The sequence below is a fragment of the Phyllostomus discolor genome, chromosome 3 (genome assembly GCF_004126475.2).
Source record: "Phyllostomus discolor isolate MPI-MPIP mPhyDis1 chromosome 3, mPhyDis1.pri.v3, whole genome shotgun sequence".
Classification (NCBI taxonomy): Eukaryota; Metazoa; Chordata; class Mammalia; order Chiroptera; family Phyllostomidae; genus Phyllostomus; species Phyllostomus discolor.
In genome coordinates, this window is record NC_040905.2 from 147,419,605 (window position 1) to 147,435,852 (window position 16,248).

Below are 16,248 nucleotides of genomic sequence, written 5' to 3' on the forward strand. Positions count from 1 at the left end.
GGTCTTTTCACAGATCCAGGATTTTGTCTCACTTGTTGCAACACAATTCTTAGGGTACAGTTTTTTGGTTCCACCACAATCCTTGGTCCCCTATTTTCACATATGCTGCAGTATGTTGGTTGCTTGCTTCTCTACTGCATAGATTGGTCAGGATTTTCTCCCCTGAGCAGAGGGAAGCCAAATCTGCACCCTCCTACTCTGACGCCATCTTAGCCCACATTCACTCCAGGGTATTATTTTTCCTGCAGATATGTTAATTGCTTTCTAGAATTACACTTCTAACACATAGGCATACATAAAACACTTAAAGACATTCATATACGTATGGAAGTAGTACTATCCGTGTATAATCCATATCCTTAATTTCCCCTCAAATATTTGGTCAAAACAGTGTGCCTTATACATGGCAAAATATGGTATTTTGGTTCCATGCTGTCAACCTGCCATCCTGCCCTGGAAATCTCTATGGCCATAACCTGTTTTATATCTAGAAGTTCTTAAATATGTGACAGTGTTCCAGGATCCAGCAGCAGGTTTGGGGGGCGGCTGGGTGAGGGGGAGGGAGTGCTGAGCCCCCACAGCCCCGCACAGGTCCCACAGTGGAGCTGGCCTTTACAGCCCAGCTGTGAGCAGGGATGCTGGTGCCCAGGGACCGCCTGTGAGGGATCACTGAGCAGCACCAGCTGGAGGAGGCAGACATCCTCCACAGTTTAGTGGGGAATGTGAATCTGGTCCAGCCTCTGCCTGTGATTCCTGGGCCACAGCTGTCAACACTCCCTCATGCCCAGTCTCCCAGGGAAACTCAGTAAAGTCGGGGAGCCTGGTGCACATGGGACTTGGGAAAGAATCCAGAAGCTCATCCCAGCCTCTGTTGGGCAGTTTCACCTCTGATTCCACTGGGAGGCGGCTGCCTCCCTTCAAGACTCAGCTTTGCTCAAAAACAGCAGCAACAACAACCACAATCCCCCTGCCCACCCGCAAAAGCCCACAGGGCACCTCTAGAAACAGGAAGGAGTTGAAAGTCAGCAGCAGCAGGAGAACTTGGAAGAAGGGAGACATTGAAAGTGTGGGCTGCCACAGGCAGGTGCTCAGGAGGGGGAACAATGGGAAAGGCCAGCTCTGAGTCAATGTGTCTCCAGGTCACTCCCATTCAGAGGGCGAGAGGATCGAAGTGGCCATTAGTGTACGGACTTCTCCCTCAGAGATGAGGTCACAGCAGTGTGACACCCCAGCACAGGTGACACTGAGAGCACAGCAGCCTCCTGAGTATTGGAAGGGATGAGGGTGACTCCAGTGCCGGCTGTAAACTTGGTTCACTTGGCAGAAAAATCACCTCCCTTAAAACTACTTAAGTGTTGTTTTGTGTACTTTTCCTTGGGATTTAAAGTCAGTCAGTTGAATGGACTCACACCACACCCCTGTTGTATACAATAGGCAGCAATCCTTTGGCATCTGAAGTGGAACTTGGAATCCTTTAGCATCTCATCCTAGCTGCTCTGTCACTGTATGCCATGCCTTCCCCTGGTTCATAAGGCCCATGTCCATTTCTCTGCTTGACTTCCTGTAACAGATCGTTCCAGACAAGTCCTTATCTCAAGGTCCTTAAGTTTTGACCTGGGACCTTTGGTACCTTCAGCATAGGTCACCCTTCCCCATTTGTACTGCTCACCAAACAGTGGCATAAACCTCTATAATCCAAATAAGGCTGTTGAGATGGCCGAGTTAAGAATTTCAGATGCCTTAGAACAAGCGGCTGCTTTATACTTAGCATGCAATAAATGTTGGTGCCATCTTTTAAAATATCATCATGGTTTTTGCTTAGATTAAGAGCAGTATCTTTCAGGATTGTCCATTTCCCTTACTCTTAATTCTAGTTTCTCCAAGGCGATCTTTTCTTTGCCTGAGTGGATTGGTGAACTAGGGAGAGAGCTCAGGCACGAGGCAGTACCCAGAAGGCTACCAGAGAGCCTCCTGGCCCAGCAGTGTGGGTGGGGGTTGCCAGTCTCTTCACAGTCGGTTGTTGTCACTCTTCCCTCCTTGCCTCAGACTGATCACAGGTGGATTAAATGAGAGGAAAATGAAGTGGCTGCTCTTGCAAAGCTGAAGGCTAGTCATTGACACAGAGATTCCTCTTCCTTGAGCCTCTCTCTGGCAGAAACAGCCCACTTCTGATTTTGTGTAATTCATTCTGGCTTTCATCCTCCACCCCGCCCCACCCCCACGCCCTCCCATAGAGAAGTGTGCCAAATTGGCTACCCTGAATTTTGCCAACGTACATGGTGTCATTTTGTCAGCAGGAAAGTCACTTCCCTTCTTTCACTTTCATGACGTTCAGAATTTTATTATCGCCCGCAAACAACTGTGAATTTTGCTTCCTGGGAAATTTTAAATGGGAAATAAAACATCTGAAGTCCTCAAAAATAGAGAGAAACATGGTGAAGCTCCACTGCCTTTCTTTTTCCTCCCTTTGTTCGTATCAACCTCAGGATGAAGTGCAAAGTAATGTCAGAGGAGCAAGACACACTCTGCCCAGTAAACCAACAGGTAATAACTATGTTGTCAATGAACTTTACAGTGAGGTGTCATGAGCAGGTAATGGAACAGGTAAGAAGGATGTTTCTCCCTGACACAGCAGCCTGAGCCCACTGCCCTGCATTCTGGGCATGAGACAGAGCTGGGCGAACAAAGAAGCCCAATAGGAAAACGCAGACTAAGCGGACAACTGAAGTTCAGCAGTGTCTGCACTATGAGTTTTGATGGAGGGACGTCCTGGGATCTCCATCCCAGGAGATCTCCTGTGGATCTCCATGGGATCTCCTGTGCCCAGCTCAGAGGTTTTAAGCATAACAAGTGTTCAATCATTAAGTAAAAAGTGAAGGAGAGAAGTTGTACCTACAACATAAAAAGTATTCATCTACTGACAGTTAAATGATTGCAACTCGCTCACTAACTCACCCACCTACTTAGACAAAGTAAACTTGGCTATCAGCTTGAGGGCTGTGGACACCACCGACACCTGGGTCATGGCTCAGGGGAACAGGAGGTCACCAGTGAGCACCAGGGTCCTTCACACAGACACTCCAGGGGGAAGGGCAAGACTCAAGCCCCTCCACAGCAGGGGAGTTCTAAAGACCCCAAGATGTGGTCAGCCTGCCCTCAGGGAGGGAGTCCAGGAGATTTGGGGTTGAGAACACTGTCATCCCAGAGGAAAAAGCTGCCTAGAGCCAATATCTCCCTCCAGAATGAGGTGGTGCTTCAGGAAAACTCAGTCGCGAGGATTTTGGGGGCACTCCTCACCAACACGCAACAGAAAAGGACCAGGATTCCTGCTGGGGGTATGGGCACAGCCCGGGGAACACTGACAACCAGTTTCAAGATATTGGAAAGAAATGGCACGTCTATACAATTCCTGCATGAATGTGTCTGAAAGGTAGGGAAACACCCCAGGAACTCATTCCCTGAAAACCTCAGCCTTTGCTGTGAATGAAACTGTAAAAAAACTCTGTCCTTGGTTCTAAAGAGCTCATTTGCCAGACATGGCCTGGTGAGTGCCTCACAAAAACACAGACACGCAGGGCAGAGGGAGCCTGGCTGCGTACGTGAAGTAAGGAGGGCAAAAGTGCTTCCCAGATTCCAGGCCAAATTTTGCCTGTAATACAGAGAAGAGCAATATTCGTGTGTTAAAATATGTCTGAATGTGCATGTGTATTTACACACCTAGATACACTTCTGAGTTTAGGACAGTGAGGTTTGTCATTAGACTGATAAGTATCCATTTGACTTGACACATCTCAAGTTTTCCTTTTTTTTAAATTTTATGGAAGATTTTATTTACTTATTATTTTTTAGGGACAGTGGAAGGGTGGGAGAAAGAGAGAGAAAAATTGAAGCAAGAGGGACACATCAGTTGGTTGCCTCTCTTGTGTGTCTGGGCAGAACTAAACCCTCAACTTAGGAGTGTGTCCTGACCAGAATGGAACTGGCAACCGCTCCTTCTGTGGATCGACACCCGACCAACTGAGCCACACTGGTCAGGGCAGCACACCTCAAGTTAGGAGGGAAAATTAAAACCACAAAATTAACCTTGCAGATTGATGACATCTTCTTAGCCCACGTGGAGAACTCATGAATGAAAACAAAAAAAAAAGGAAGTAAAAGTATAAAGAAATGTTTAGAAAATGAAAATTATGGTGTCTCCCTATTTAATGGCCGTGCTTAGGGAGAAAGTCATAGGCTAACTGGGGTCCAAGGTTGTTCATCAGACGTCCAGTTCAGCAAGGCCAGCAGCCCCTCCTGATCCCATGGCCCTCCCGCTGTCTCTGCTCACCATCCTGGTGGTGTTCAGCTGTGGCCCCAGTGGAGCTCTGGGCTGTGTCCTACCTCAGAAGCACATCCTGCTCAGCAAGGAGAACTTGGCGCTTTTGAGGCAAATGCAGAGAATCTCCACTTTGTCCTGTCTGAACGACACAAAAGACTTCAGATTCCCCCGCAGAATGGTAAATGGCAGTCAGGTCCAGGAGGCCCAGGCCATCTCTCTCCTGCACAGGATGCTCCAGGACGTCTCCGACCTCTTGCTCACAGAGCACGCCTCTGCTGCCTGGAACACCACCCTCCTGAACCAGCTGCGCATGGGACTCTATCAGCAGCTGGAAGACCTGGAGCCCTGTTTGCTGCAGGAGATGGGAGAGGGAGGAACTGCCTTGCCATCCCAGAGACCTACACTGGATGTGAGGAGGTACTTCGAGTACCTTTTTCGCTACTTGGAAAAGAAGCAGTACAGTGACTGTGCCTGGGAGGTTGTCCGAGTGGAAATCATGAGATCCTTCTCTTCCATAATAACCTTGCAAGAAAGGTTAAGTAACATGGACTGAGACCTGTGGTCACCTTCATCCAGGTGTCACGGATGAATGTGCCCGATCTCCCCTGCACATAGGACTCAGACCATGGGGAAAGGCTCTTCTTTCTGCTTCAGTCACAGAATGTATTGATGTTAATTGAGCACATTTTTCAGAGTGTTAGGCAAGATCATGTTACAAAATTCAGCTCCTGGGACATGAGTTTTGGAGTGGTGATCATCTGATGTTATTTATTTATGTATATTTTGTGTACTTATTATTTATGTATTCTTTTGTCTTACCACTATTTTGTATTTATGTCACCAATATTTGCCTTCCCCTTGTATTAGACTTGAAAAAACATGCTTACTTCTTTATGTTATTGAATTTTCATTTCCTTTTTAATTAAATTCTTATAAAGGAAAGCATCTTGTCTTCTTTTAGTCTGAAAATATAAGTACTTATTTTTCTCTGTAAATTTGTTTCAGAATGGTACCTGCTTATTAAGTCGTATAGAACAGTTCCCGAGCTAGTCATGAAATGCCTATCAAAAGGTGGAAATCCATGAACTTGAGAAGATTCCTGGAAAATATGGAATGTCGTCTGTAAAACTCATGTCTGAGTTTTAACCGAATTATATTTAGACAGCAAGGAGTGGTGGGTAGAAATATCTGAGAGGAGTCATGTAGGGTGAAGTGGGAAAGATACACGTGTTTATTGTCTGATCCTGGCACCCGGTACTCTTCCTCCCACCCTCTCCCCGGTCCTGCTTCGCTGATTGCATTCACTCCCCAATACTGTCCCTGTGCCCCTCACCTCAGTGCCCACCCACACACCTGCTGTGGTTCTTGGTGGTTTCAGCTTCAAGGTTTTCTACTCAGAGTACAAAGCCAGGGGGATGGAGTAAACAGTGAGTGGAAGCTCTGTCTTTCAAGACTGCTGTAGTCAGGTCTGTTTCTCTGAGTGTCCTCATGTATATTTGGGGGCCCTGAGTGAAGGCCATTGTTACTGTGAAGAAATAGGCGCTGATTTCAAAGGAATCAGCTGAATTCGGTTTACTGTGTGTTTGTGTGTGTGCGTGTGTGTGTGTGTGTTTTGTGTGAATTTCTCAGACAGCAGGGAGAGATGTCAATTTGGGAGGATTCCTTGAACCTTGGCCTCAGATGACCTAGCCAGTGCTTTGTAGTTTGCCTTTCCATAAATTGAATGTAATGTTTCAATAAATTTTTGCCCTTTATCTTTCTCTATTCTACTACTTCTTCATGGACCAGATTAGCAGGAGCAAGCTTGGCTATTCTGGACTTGTCTGTGTCTTCCTTTGATTGCCTAGTTCCTTTCACATATTGTGATCCCTTGTACATCGGGTGCTGTAAATGATACACTATATGTATGGGGAATCCTGGTACAGGGGGCTCTTGCTTTCCAGATTAAATGGATGTGAAGTCTGCTACACTTAAGTTACAAATGTGTTGCTGGGCCAAGTTGAAGGTCTGCTGCTATGAACTGTGACCCCGGGGACTGCTACACTTAGGCTTCTCTGCCTTCAGCTACATTTTAAAGGGGATTTCAGAAGGGCTGGTTGTTGACCCAGCCACACTGACACATATAATTAATCATCACGAAGACTGTCTTGGAGAAAGGACGTTCAGTTTCTCAGCAGCCTCTTTGCTTCTTGTGAACAGTGCACTTGGGAGAATGGTAAGAGCACAGACTGTGGTGTCAGAAGGCCTAGTTTCCAAAATGTTGCTCTGACCTGGTGAAAGTTAATATCCCCGTGGCTCTGTTTTCTTTTTCTCTAAATGGGGATAATGAAAGAAATGACATCTCCTCATTTTGCAGGTCTGCGTGTAGTCAAGTGAGTAGAACAAGACTGGCACATCAAAGTGTGTGACAAACCCCTGTTTCTAAGACGCATGCACTCAAAGGAGTGTTCAGGGGGTGGGTTGTGATTATTAATTAACCTGTTTAGCATTGTACCTAGACCATGGTAGTGATCGGTACTGTCATTTTTATTATTGCCGTAATTCCCAGCTGTACCATCTTGAGTACTAATGTTATGGAGGTAATTCACATTTCTGAATTGTTTTCCATTGATCCTAGGAAGTGCACATTGAAAAAACCACCATCCCTCCGTTTGCCAGACAGAATTAGGAATTCAGTGGTCTTATGTAAAGGGAGTCTCCTGTGAGTTCGTGGGTGCGATCCCACCTGAGTGTCCAGAAACTGAGTAATGACACCTGGGGTAAAGAAAATAGGAGAATGATCATGTGGCTGGCCGTGCAAAGGTGAAGGCTGGCCATCGACCACGAACTGTTCTCACTTAAGGCTCTGCCAGAGCAGTCCGTGTGCGTTCTCTCTCTATTCTAGGGCCCCTCCTCCTCTGCTTTGCTGGAAGTCTGGTTGCAGGCAATTGAAGTTAATTATGTTTTGTCATTTTGTTACTCAATGGTCAGCCTTTTTGCTCTCTTCAGGCCTGAAGACTGGTTAGATCCAGGCTACTCATGTCAGGGAGCACGAGCCCCTGTACCCAGTCCACCAATTTAAGTGTCAGTCTCTCCCCAAAACACACTTCCAGACACACTCAGAATGTTCTTTACAAGTATCTGGGCGCCTCACAGTCCAGTCAAACTGACACATAAAATTAACCATCACAAGGATCTGAAATAAAATACTGTGAAGCCCAGTGGATTGGTTAACCTGTATCTCTGTCACCCCAGGTGGTCAGAATTGGGTTATCATTTCACCCTGACTTAAAACCATGTGTGAACGTTCCATGGAACATCAGGTGAGAGTTTAAAGAATTTAAAGTAAGTTTTGTTTTGGTCACAAAGTGCTTCCCTTCTACAAGAAGGGAATAGTACAGGGTTTCTATACTACTTTTTGGCAATTAAGAATGCCCACAATGTCTATATAATGTGATATCTTGTGAGTTCTGGGCTCACCATGACCCCCTCCCCCAGGTTGGTTCTGTGTTGTCAGGACAGATCAAGTGCCCACAAATCACCCCTACTGGAGCCCTGAATTCACACACAGACTCTGCCCTGTTCACCTTGTGCCTTGCTCCTTCCCTAACATTATTATTTTCATAGAACACAGGTCATAAATCCACATGACAAGGGCAGTTCAGTCCCCAGGCTCCCTGTTCTCCAGGGAAGTTTATAATTGGAGTAGCATCTACATATTAAGTCAGGAAACATGGGCAGTGTGGACTTCGTCCAAGTGTAGCATCACCCACATGCTGAGCACTGAGCCAGGCCTGCAGGAGAGAGGAGACTACAGCTCCGACCACCCTGCTTGGCCTCAGGTTCTTCCTGTTCTATGAAGAGGAGTGAAAAGGAATGGCTCCTAGTCTAGTTTGTGCTCAAATCTGGCTCTGTTCCTTATTCTGTCACCTTTGCATGACTGGCCCCCACACCGCCTTTGAGAAATAATTTGGAAAACAAAGTCTTTAAGAGCAACTTGAGAATCACTGAAATAAAAGTGGGGAGTGAGTCTCCCATTTATGACCAGGCCCATGATTCTCATTTTGATGTTATAAATACTGAAAATACATACTTGAAGAATATATTTTTCTGGAAACAAACAATTTTTAAAAAATAGTACCTCAAACAATATTCAGCTATAACTTTTCTTGTAGAGCTGTGAAATATTTATAAAGTACCTTTAGCTCTATTGGTCTCTCAGTTCATATTTGTGTAGTATATGTTGGTATTATTTGTTTTCCCTCTAGGACGATGATTGCTCCTTTTGTGAGTATTGATCGAGCTCCTGAACTGTAGGGACTGGGATGGACACCTAGCAGACAAGGTTGTGTGAAATGACTTTTCTCTCCTTAAGTATTTCACAAAATCCTGGGAAGTGTTCCCAAAAGAAAATCGGTCAGGACACATCTTAGTCCATTTGGACTCCTTTAACAATGTAGCATAGACTAAGTAGCTTGTAAAGAATAGAAATGTTTTGCTCATAGTTCTAGAAGCTGAAATTCAAATCGGGGTATCAGGAAGGTTGGGCTCTGAAGAGAGCCTGCTTCTTGGCACACACTGCTATTTTCTGCTTGTATCCTCACAAGGCAGAACCAGGAGGGGTCTGCCTCAGGCCTCTTTTATGAGGGCACTTGTTCCACTAAAGTGGACTTTATTCTCATGCCCTAAGTATTCCCCAAAGGCTCCACCACATTACACCTTCACTTTGGGGGTTAGGACTTCAACATAGGAGTTCTCTGGGAACATAAACATTCGGACCACAGCAGATAATTAAAGTCTACATGTCTGGTGTGTAGAAGAGGGAATACAGCCATATTTAGAAAATGAAGAAAAATGAGCAGGATAGGACACAACACAGCAGGTGAAGGATTAGCATCCAAACTCTTGCCTTTTGACCTGAAGTTGTGCTCCAACTACTGCATGCCAAATGTTAGAGTTCCGACTGAAATAGAGCCACTATCCCCCAGAAATGCATGGAGGAACCCGAAAGCATGTGATCACTCACCAGTGTTTGTGAGGGGTCTCCAAAAAGCTCATCATGATGACACATCATTGCCACTTCAGTAAAGATGCACCAAACAGTAGTGTGAGAAATTGTCTGATGCTGTGAGCTGTGTGAAGCAGGGAGAGCTTGAGTTTCGATTTATGGTTCTCTATGTGACACCAGCCTACTTATTTTTCTACCATGAGGAAGCAGAGAGCAAGTGAGAATTTAAGGCATGCATACATGTGAGTTTAACATAATGCTAGGCAAAGGCTGAAAATATGCTGTTGCTCTTGCAACTTGAATGTCCAGAGTGTGTGCACCTTTAAAAAAAATCCTAGGGATTTTAGCAGTAAACTCAGTAGATGTTATTGACACCAGTATGAGTAGAGTGGAAACATTAGACAGAGAGTGAAAATATTAGCCATTGTCTATTATAATCCTAGTAAAATGTTGCCATAACAAAGCAAAATAGCCTGGTCATTCATGAATGCCTTCCAGTATGTGAGAAACTGCTTCAGTAAAAATTACTTTAACAGTGATCACACTGGGCTTGGTGCCCAGCATAACACAGAAAATAAGAGAGTGTATTTACTAGAGAGCTGATTTACCAAGGATGTCCTACCTACCATTTATTTTTTAAAAGACTATTTATTTATTTATTTATTTATTTATTTATTTATTTATTTTTAGCGAGAGGAAGGGAAGGAAAAGGAGGGAAACCAACACCAGTGTGTGGTTGCCTCTTGTGTGCCCCTTATTGGCGACCTGGCTCACTACCCAGGCATGTGCCCTGACTGGTAATCAAACCAACAACCCTTTGATTCACAGGCCAGCACTCAATCCACTGAGCCACACCTGCCAGGGCTCTACCTACCTTTTAAAGGGTAAGAATCTGGACAGCTGAGACAACATAACTTCTTACGCAAAGCAAAGAGTTTAGGATCAAATCTGAATGTTAATTCTTTACACAGGCATAGTTAATAATAATTGAGTTTCATTGCTTCCATAGACAGTTTCCTTTTGCTAGGGAATAAGAGACTTGATGGGAAACTGTGAAAGTCCTTTGAGTATTTTGAAAAGTCACACAAAAATACAGAGAAGGATTCAAATTGATGTTTAAATCATATATTCTCATTGTGGGTAATATTACCTCCAAAGGTGTGCAAAAATTAGTTCTTATGAGTGTGAACAAATCATAGGTATTACACTGGTTTTCGGTGCTCCAGAACTCAACTTTATCCCCAAAATTGTATTTCTCAGTGTTCATTCTTCTCTTTGAAGTCCCTTGTGTATCATCACATTGGAAGGATTGGCCTTGTGTTGGGGGAGGAAACACAAAACACATGCCAGATCAGCGCCACGGACCTATGGTGACCTGAGGGCTCCTTGGAGGACTTTCCTTCCATACTCACTGGATCTCACAGTGATATTGTGAGAGGTAGCCTAGCCTTTGCTCACTCACGAGCTGCCGCCGACCATCTTGTGGATGTTGCTTAGGCTGAAGTCTCAGTGTGATATGGGCTTTGAAATTGAATGCCAATAGTTGTGTTATTTAGTGCTCCTAAAGTTATTCAACAAAGTATGTCAAGTGCTAAACAGGTAAAATGTTGACAATATGTAAACATATATAGCAGCTGATGAAGTTAAAAATTATTTCTTGATATGAACAGTATGAAAAGTTAAATATAAATATTAAGAAAATAATTTTAAAACAGTGTTCACTGGTTTTTATGATGTAAAAATATATCTATACATGGGTATTATTTTAAAGTGTTATTTAATTTTTAAAATTTTTTATATGGAACCGTAAATAACTCTGAATAGCCTCAGCAATTTTGAGGAAGAAGAACAAAGTAGGAGGGATCAGCATACCTGACATCAAACTGTATTACAAGGCCACTGGAATCAAAACAGTCTGGTACTGGCATAAGAACAGACACACAGATCACTGGGACAGAATAGACAGCCCAGAAATAAGCCCAAGTCTCTATGGTCAATTAATATTCAACAAAGGGGGCAGAAGCATAAAATGGAGTGAAAACAGCCTCTTCCAAAAATAGTGCTAGGACATCTAGACAGCTACATGCGAAAAATGAAGCCAACTGACACTAGAAATAAAAATAAACTCAAGATGGATAAAAGACTTGAATATACGTCGTGATACCATAGAAGTCCTGGAGGAGAACATAGACAGGAAAATCTAGATATTCCACACAGCAATATTTTCACCATTATGTCCCCTAGAGCAAGGGACATAAAAGAAAGAATAACAAATGGCATCTCATCAAAATAACTGCTTCTGCCAGGCTAAAGAAAACATTAGCAAAATGAAAAGGGAACCAAATGTATGGGAAAATATACTTGCCAATGATCTCTCGGACAAGGGTTTGATCTCCAAAACAAATAAAGAGCTCACAGGACTCCACTCCAGGAAGACAAACAATCCATTTTAAAAATGGGCACAGGACCTCAACAGACACTTCCCAAAGAAGGACATACAGAGGGCCCAGAGACATAGGAAAGGATGCTTAGCATCACTAGCCATCAGAGAGATGCAAATTACACTACAATGAGATATCACTTCCCACCAGTCAGAATAGCCATGATGAACAAAGCAACAAACAACAAGACTTGGCAAGGTTGTGGAGAAAAGGAAACCCTAGTGCATTGTTGCTGGAAGTGTAGACTGGTGCAACCACCATGGAAACAGTAGGGAATTTCCTAAAAAAATTGAAAATGGAAGTGTTTTTTGACCCAGCAATTCCACTGCTGGGATTATACCCTAAGAATCCTGAATTCTACACTAATTCAAAAGAACCTATGCACCCCAATGTTCATAGCAGCACTGTTTACAATAGCCAAGTGCTGGAGGCAGCCTAGGTGCCCATCAGTAAATGAGTGCATCAACAAACTGTGATACATTTACACAATGGAATACTACACAGCAGAAAGAAAGAGCTCCTACTCTTTGCAACAGTGTGCATGGAACTGGAAAGCATTATGCTAAGTGAAATAAGCCAGGGGGTGATTTTATTTGAACATGTAATTGGATACATCACTATTTATATAAATTAATACATCACTTTAAAATTTGCCGTATATGGCCCTGGCTGGTGTGGCTCAATGGATTGAGGGCTGGCCTTTGAGCCAAAGTGTCTCCACTTCAATTTCCAACCAGGGTACATGCCTGGGATGTGTGCCAGGGCCCCAGCAGTGGGCATGCAAAAGGCAACCTCGCATTGATGTTTTTCTCCCTCTCTTCCTCCCTCGCTCCCCCTCTCCAAAAATAAATAAAATCTTCTAAAAATTTGCTGCATAAGTTAGTTATAAAGTTATTGACATTGACATTTTAACTAAATTAAATGACAATAGATTTTAAATGTACCTTGAAGTGTAAAATTTGCATTTATTCATTTTTAATCCTGTACTGAATAAAATGAGTTCAGTTTACACTTTCTTCTTTTATTTATAAAACACAGGTAAAAATGCAGTACATTACTATTTACATTCAATATACAATATATATATACAATATATATCTGTGTTTATGGTTTTCTTGGGGGCTTCAACTAGAAAAACATCTGAAAGTCTTTGTGGACAGGGGGCAATAGTGAAAAAAATGTGGTTGACAAATATTGATCAAAATGCATGTAGAAAGTGCATAAAAGAAAGCAAAAGCAGAAGTGGAAAGGAAAGGAAACATTCAGAAATTGAAAAGTCCTATGTTCCCTATATAAGACACCGGCACAAAGCTGGACCTCAGAGAGTCTAGAGAACAAGATTCAGACAGTCCCCCAGCTCAGCCAGGCCAGCAGCATCTGCAAGGTCCCCAATGGCCCTGCCCTTTTCCTTCCTGGTGGCCCTGGTGGCTCTCAGCTGCAACTCCATCTGCTCTCTGGGCTGTGACCTGCCTCACACCCACAGCCTGGTTAACGAGGAGACCTTGGTGCTCCTGGGACAAATGAGAAGGATCACCCCTTTGTTCTGCCTGAAGGACAGCAAGGACTTTGGGTTCCCCCTGGAGGCGTTCAGTGGCAACCAGTTCCAGAAGGCTCAAGCCACTTCTGCCATCCATGAGATGATCAGGCAGACCTTCCACCTCTTCTGCTCAGAGGGCGTGATTGCTGCTTGGGACAAGACCCTCCTACACCAACTCTGCAATGGACTTGATCAGCAGCTGAGGGACCTGGAAGCCTGTCTGACGCAGGAGATGGGGCTGGAAGAGGCTCCCCTGATGAGTAAAGACTCCATCTGGGCTGTGAGGAAATACTTTGAGAGAATCACTTTCTACCTGCAGGAGAAGCAGCACAGCCCTTGTGCCTGGGAGATTGTCAGAGCAGAAATCAGAAGATCCTTGACTTTATCAGCAAACTTGGAGGAAGAGGAGATTGTGCAGTAAGGAGGGACACCTGGCTCAGCATGGACATGATTCTCCCTCCCTAATAATATCACACTTCCTCCTGTTCTGCCAGGTCCAACTTCCTTTGTTTCTGCTCTGATCTTCTCATGAATGAAATCGATTTGTTAAAAGTTTCCAGGAATAGTAAGTCAAATCCTGTTCAGCCTTACAGGCACCAGTGGCTTACAGAGGCCTATGCTGATGTTTTGTTACATTTATATGTATGTATGTATGTGTGTATGCATTATTTATTTATTTATTTATTTATTCACTCATTCGTTAATTTAAAAGTTCAATTATTTATGTATTTGGAAAGTTTGACTTTTTGGCTGCTGTAATGTTCAGCATGTGCCCCTTTATATTGTTATTATAATAAAATATAGTCTTTATGTTTAGTCGATTTATAATTATCTGTGTGTATTAAATTTTTACAGTAGGAAACTTTTTGTATTGACTTATCCCAAAGAGAAACAGCAAGCCAGATTGTGCAGCTTGATTAAAACATGGATGGCACAATTCATTTACCCATCACATTATATTCAAACTAGAAGTACCCACTGACTTCTTCTAAGCCAGGCGGTGTGGTGCCCTCAGGATATAGAGGTGATTGTAACAAACACAGTTACTGTTCTCATGTATTTTTGGTTTTTGGTGGGAAAGAATCCTAAACACAATGAATTAAAATTACTATCGGTTATGTTAAATGGCATATTGAAGGAAGAAAAAACAAGTGAATTCTCTCACCAGCAGCTACTGTGGAGAATGCCAGGGCATACAATTCGAAGCAGTAGGTCTGCTCTACAGTTGACTGGTAGACATCTAAGGGCAAATGTCCATTGATAGCTGGGTATGCGAGTTTGCAATCTACAAGGAATGCCATGGAGGCATTCCAGAATACATGCCCATATCACACAAGTTTCCCTCCTCTCCAGGTGGAAATCCCCAGAGCATGCTTGCCATTCATTCTCTACCTCTCCACCCAACCACACAACTGCTTTTGTTCAGTCATGGTTTCAGCATCCTTGTCTCACTATCAAGTTTTCCCTAAAGAGCAGAATGTCACAAGTAGAAAGCAAAAGTAACATTTCTAGGTTTTGCAGAAACATCTGCAAGAGAGGCTTTCCTTAATGTCTGTGGACTGTGATGTAACAGACCCTGTAGCTAAAAGGAAACAGAAAGCAAGATGCAATTTGTGGGTGGGCAAATGAAAGTCCTCTCAGGGAAGACCGCCCCCTGGTCTCCCAGTGCAACAAGGGCAGCCACCAACAGGAGGGCAGGCTTCTGTTGTGGACAGAAGTCCTACCACTTCCTGCAGGTGTCCCTTGACGCTGCTACAGAAAGGCTACTTCTTGGCAACAATGGATTCTAGTGCTGTCACTAGCCCGTTTCCTTACTCTTTGTATTACAGACAGAGTCTCCAGCTTCAGGCAGGGCATGGACACTTTGGGATTGGGCAGTGAAAGGGAGAGACAGAGAGGTGTTTTCTGGCTACCCCTACTCTGCAGAGGAAAGGCTCCCTCTGATTTACCCCTTCCACATACTGTGGGACTCTAGGGGGCAGGTGGAGCTGCTAGTCCATGAATGGGAGCCCAGGTAATCAGGAAAATCTCATCAACATTAATTAAACAACTCTAAAAAGTGTACTTTTAGTTTCACAGATTTATTATATCAGATATCAACTATTACTTCATAGAATAATATTCACATTGTCATATTGAATGACAATCATTTTTGTTGTTGTTCGATTACAGTTGTCCTAATTTTTGACCCTTTTCCCTCTTCTGCCCAGCTCATCCCCACTCCCGCAATCAATCCCCACACTGATGCCCATGTCCATGGGTCATTCATACATGGTGTTTGACTAATCCCTTCCCCTTCTTTCCAACTTTACTTCCCTCTCCCCTCCACTCGGGCCACTCTCAGTCTGTTCCATGTTTCCACATCTGGTTCTATTTTGCTCATTAGTTTATTTTGTTCATTAGATTCCTTTTACAAGTGACATCATATGCTATTTGTCCTTCACTGACTAGCTTATTTCACTTAGCATGATAATCTCCAGCTCCATCCAGTGTGTCTGCAACAGGTAGGTGGTCCTCCTTTTTTTCTGCTGCATAGCATTTGGTTGTGTAAATGTACCGTACTTTTTTGACCCACTCATCTACTGATGCACACTTAGGCTGTTTCTAGTACTTGGTGATTATAAATAGTGCTGCTTTGAACAAATGGGTGCATAAATTCTTTTGAATTCGTGTTCCAGGATTCTTATTTCCAGCAGTCAAATTTTGGGGTCAAAAGACAGTTTGTTTTTAATTTTTTGCAGAAACTCCATAGTGTCTTCCACAGTGGCTTCCCTAGTCTGCATTCCCAGCAACAGTGCATTAGGGTTCCCTTTTGTCCACATCCTCACCAGTACCTGTTGATTGTTGACTTATTATTGGTAGCCATTGTGACAGGTGTGATGTGATATCTCACTGTGGTTTTAATTTGCATCTCTCTGATAACCAGTGATGTTGACCAGTTTTTCATATGTCTATGGGCCATCTG

General features: G+C 43.6%; 2 protein-coding genes across 2 annotated transcripts; both read left to right on the plus strand.

The window, feature by feature from the left end:
* Positions 1-4,301: 4,301 nt before the first annotated feature.
* LOC114511668 (interferon omega-2-like) lies at positions 4,302-4,871 on the plus strand. The gene has a single exon (XM_028530444.1). The coding sequence runs from the start codon at positions 4,302-4,304 to the stop codon at positions 4,869-4,871; it is 570 nt and encodes a 189-aa protein (XP_028386245.1).
* Positions 4,872-13,094: 8,223 nt separating this feature from the next.
* Positions 13,095-13,931, plus strand: LOC114502765 (interferon alpha-4-like). Its single transcript, XM_028519940.2, has one exon. It carries the CDS (start codon positions 13,138-13,140, stop codon positions 13,702-13,704), a length of 567 nt encoding a protein of 188 aa, XP_028375741.1. The 5' UTR covers positions 13,095-13,137; the 3' UTR covers positions 13,705-13,931.
* The last annotated feature ends 2,317 nt before the right edge of the window (positions 13,932-16,248 follow it).

Excerpts from the sequence above, each read along its gene's own strand:
- LOC114511668 (XM_028530444.1), top strand. The coding sequence starts at position 4,302 with ATGGCCCTCCCGCTGTCTCTGCTCACCATCCTGGTGGTGTTCAGCTGT.
- LOC114502765 (XM_028519940.2), top strand. The coding sequence starts at position 13,138 with ATGGCCCTGCCCTTTTCCTTCCTGGTGGCCCTGGTGGCTCTCAGCTGC.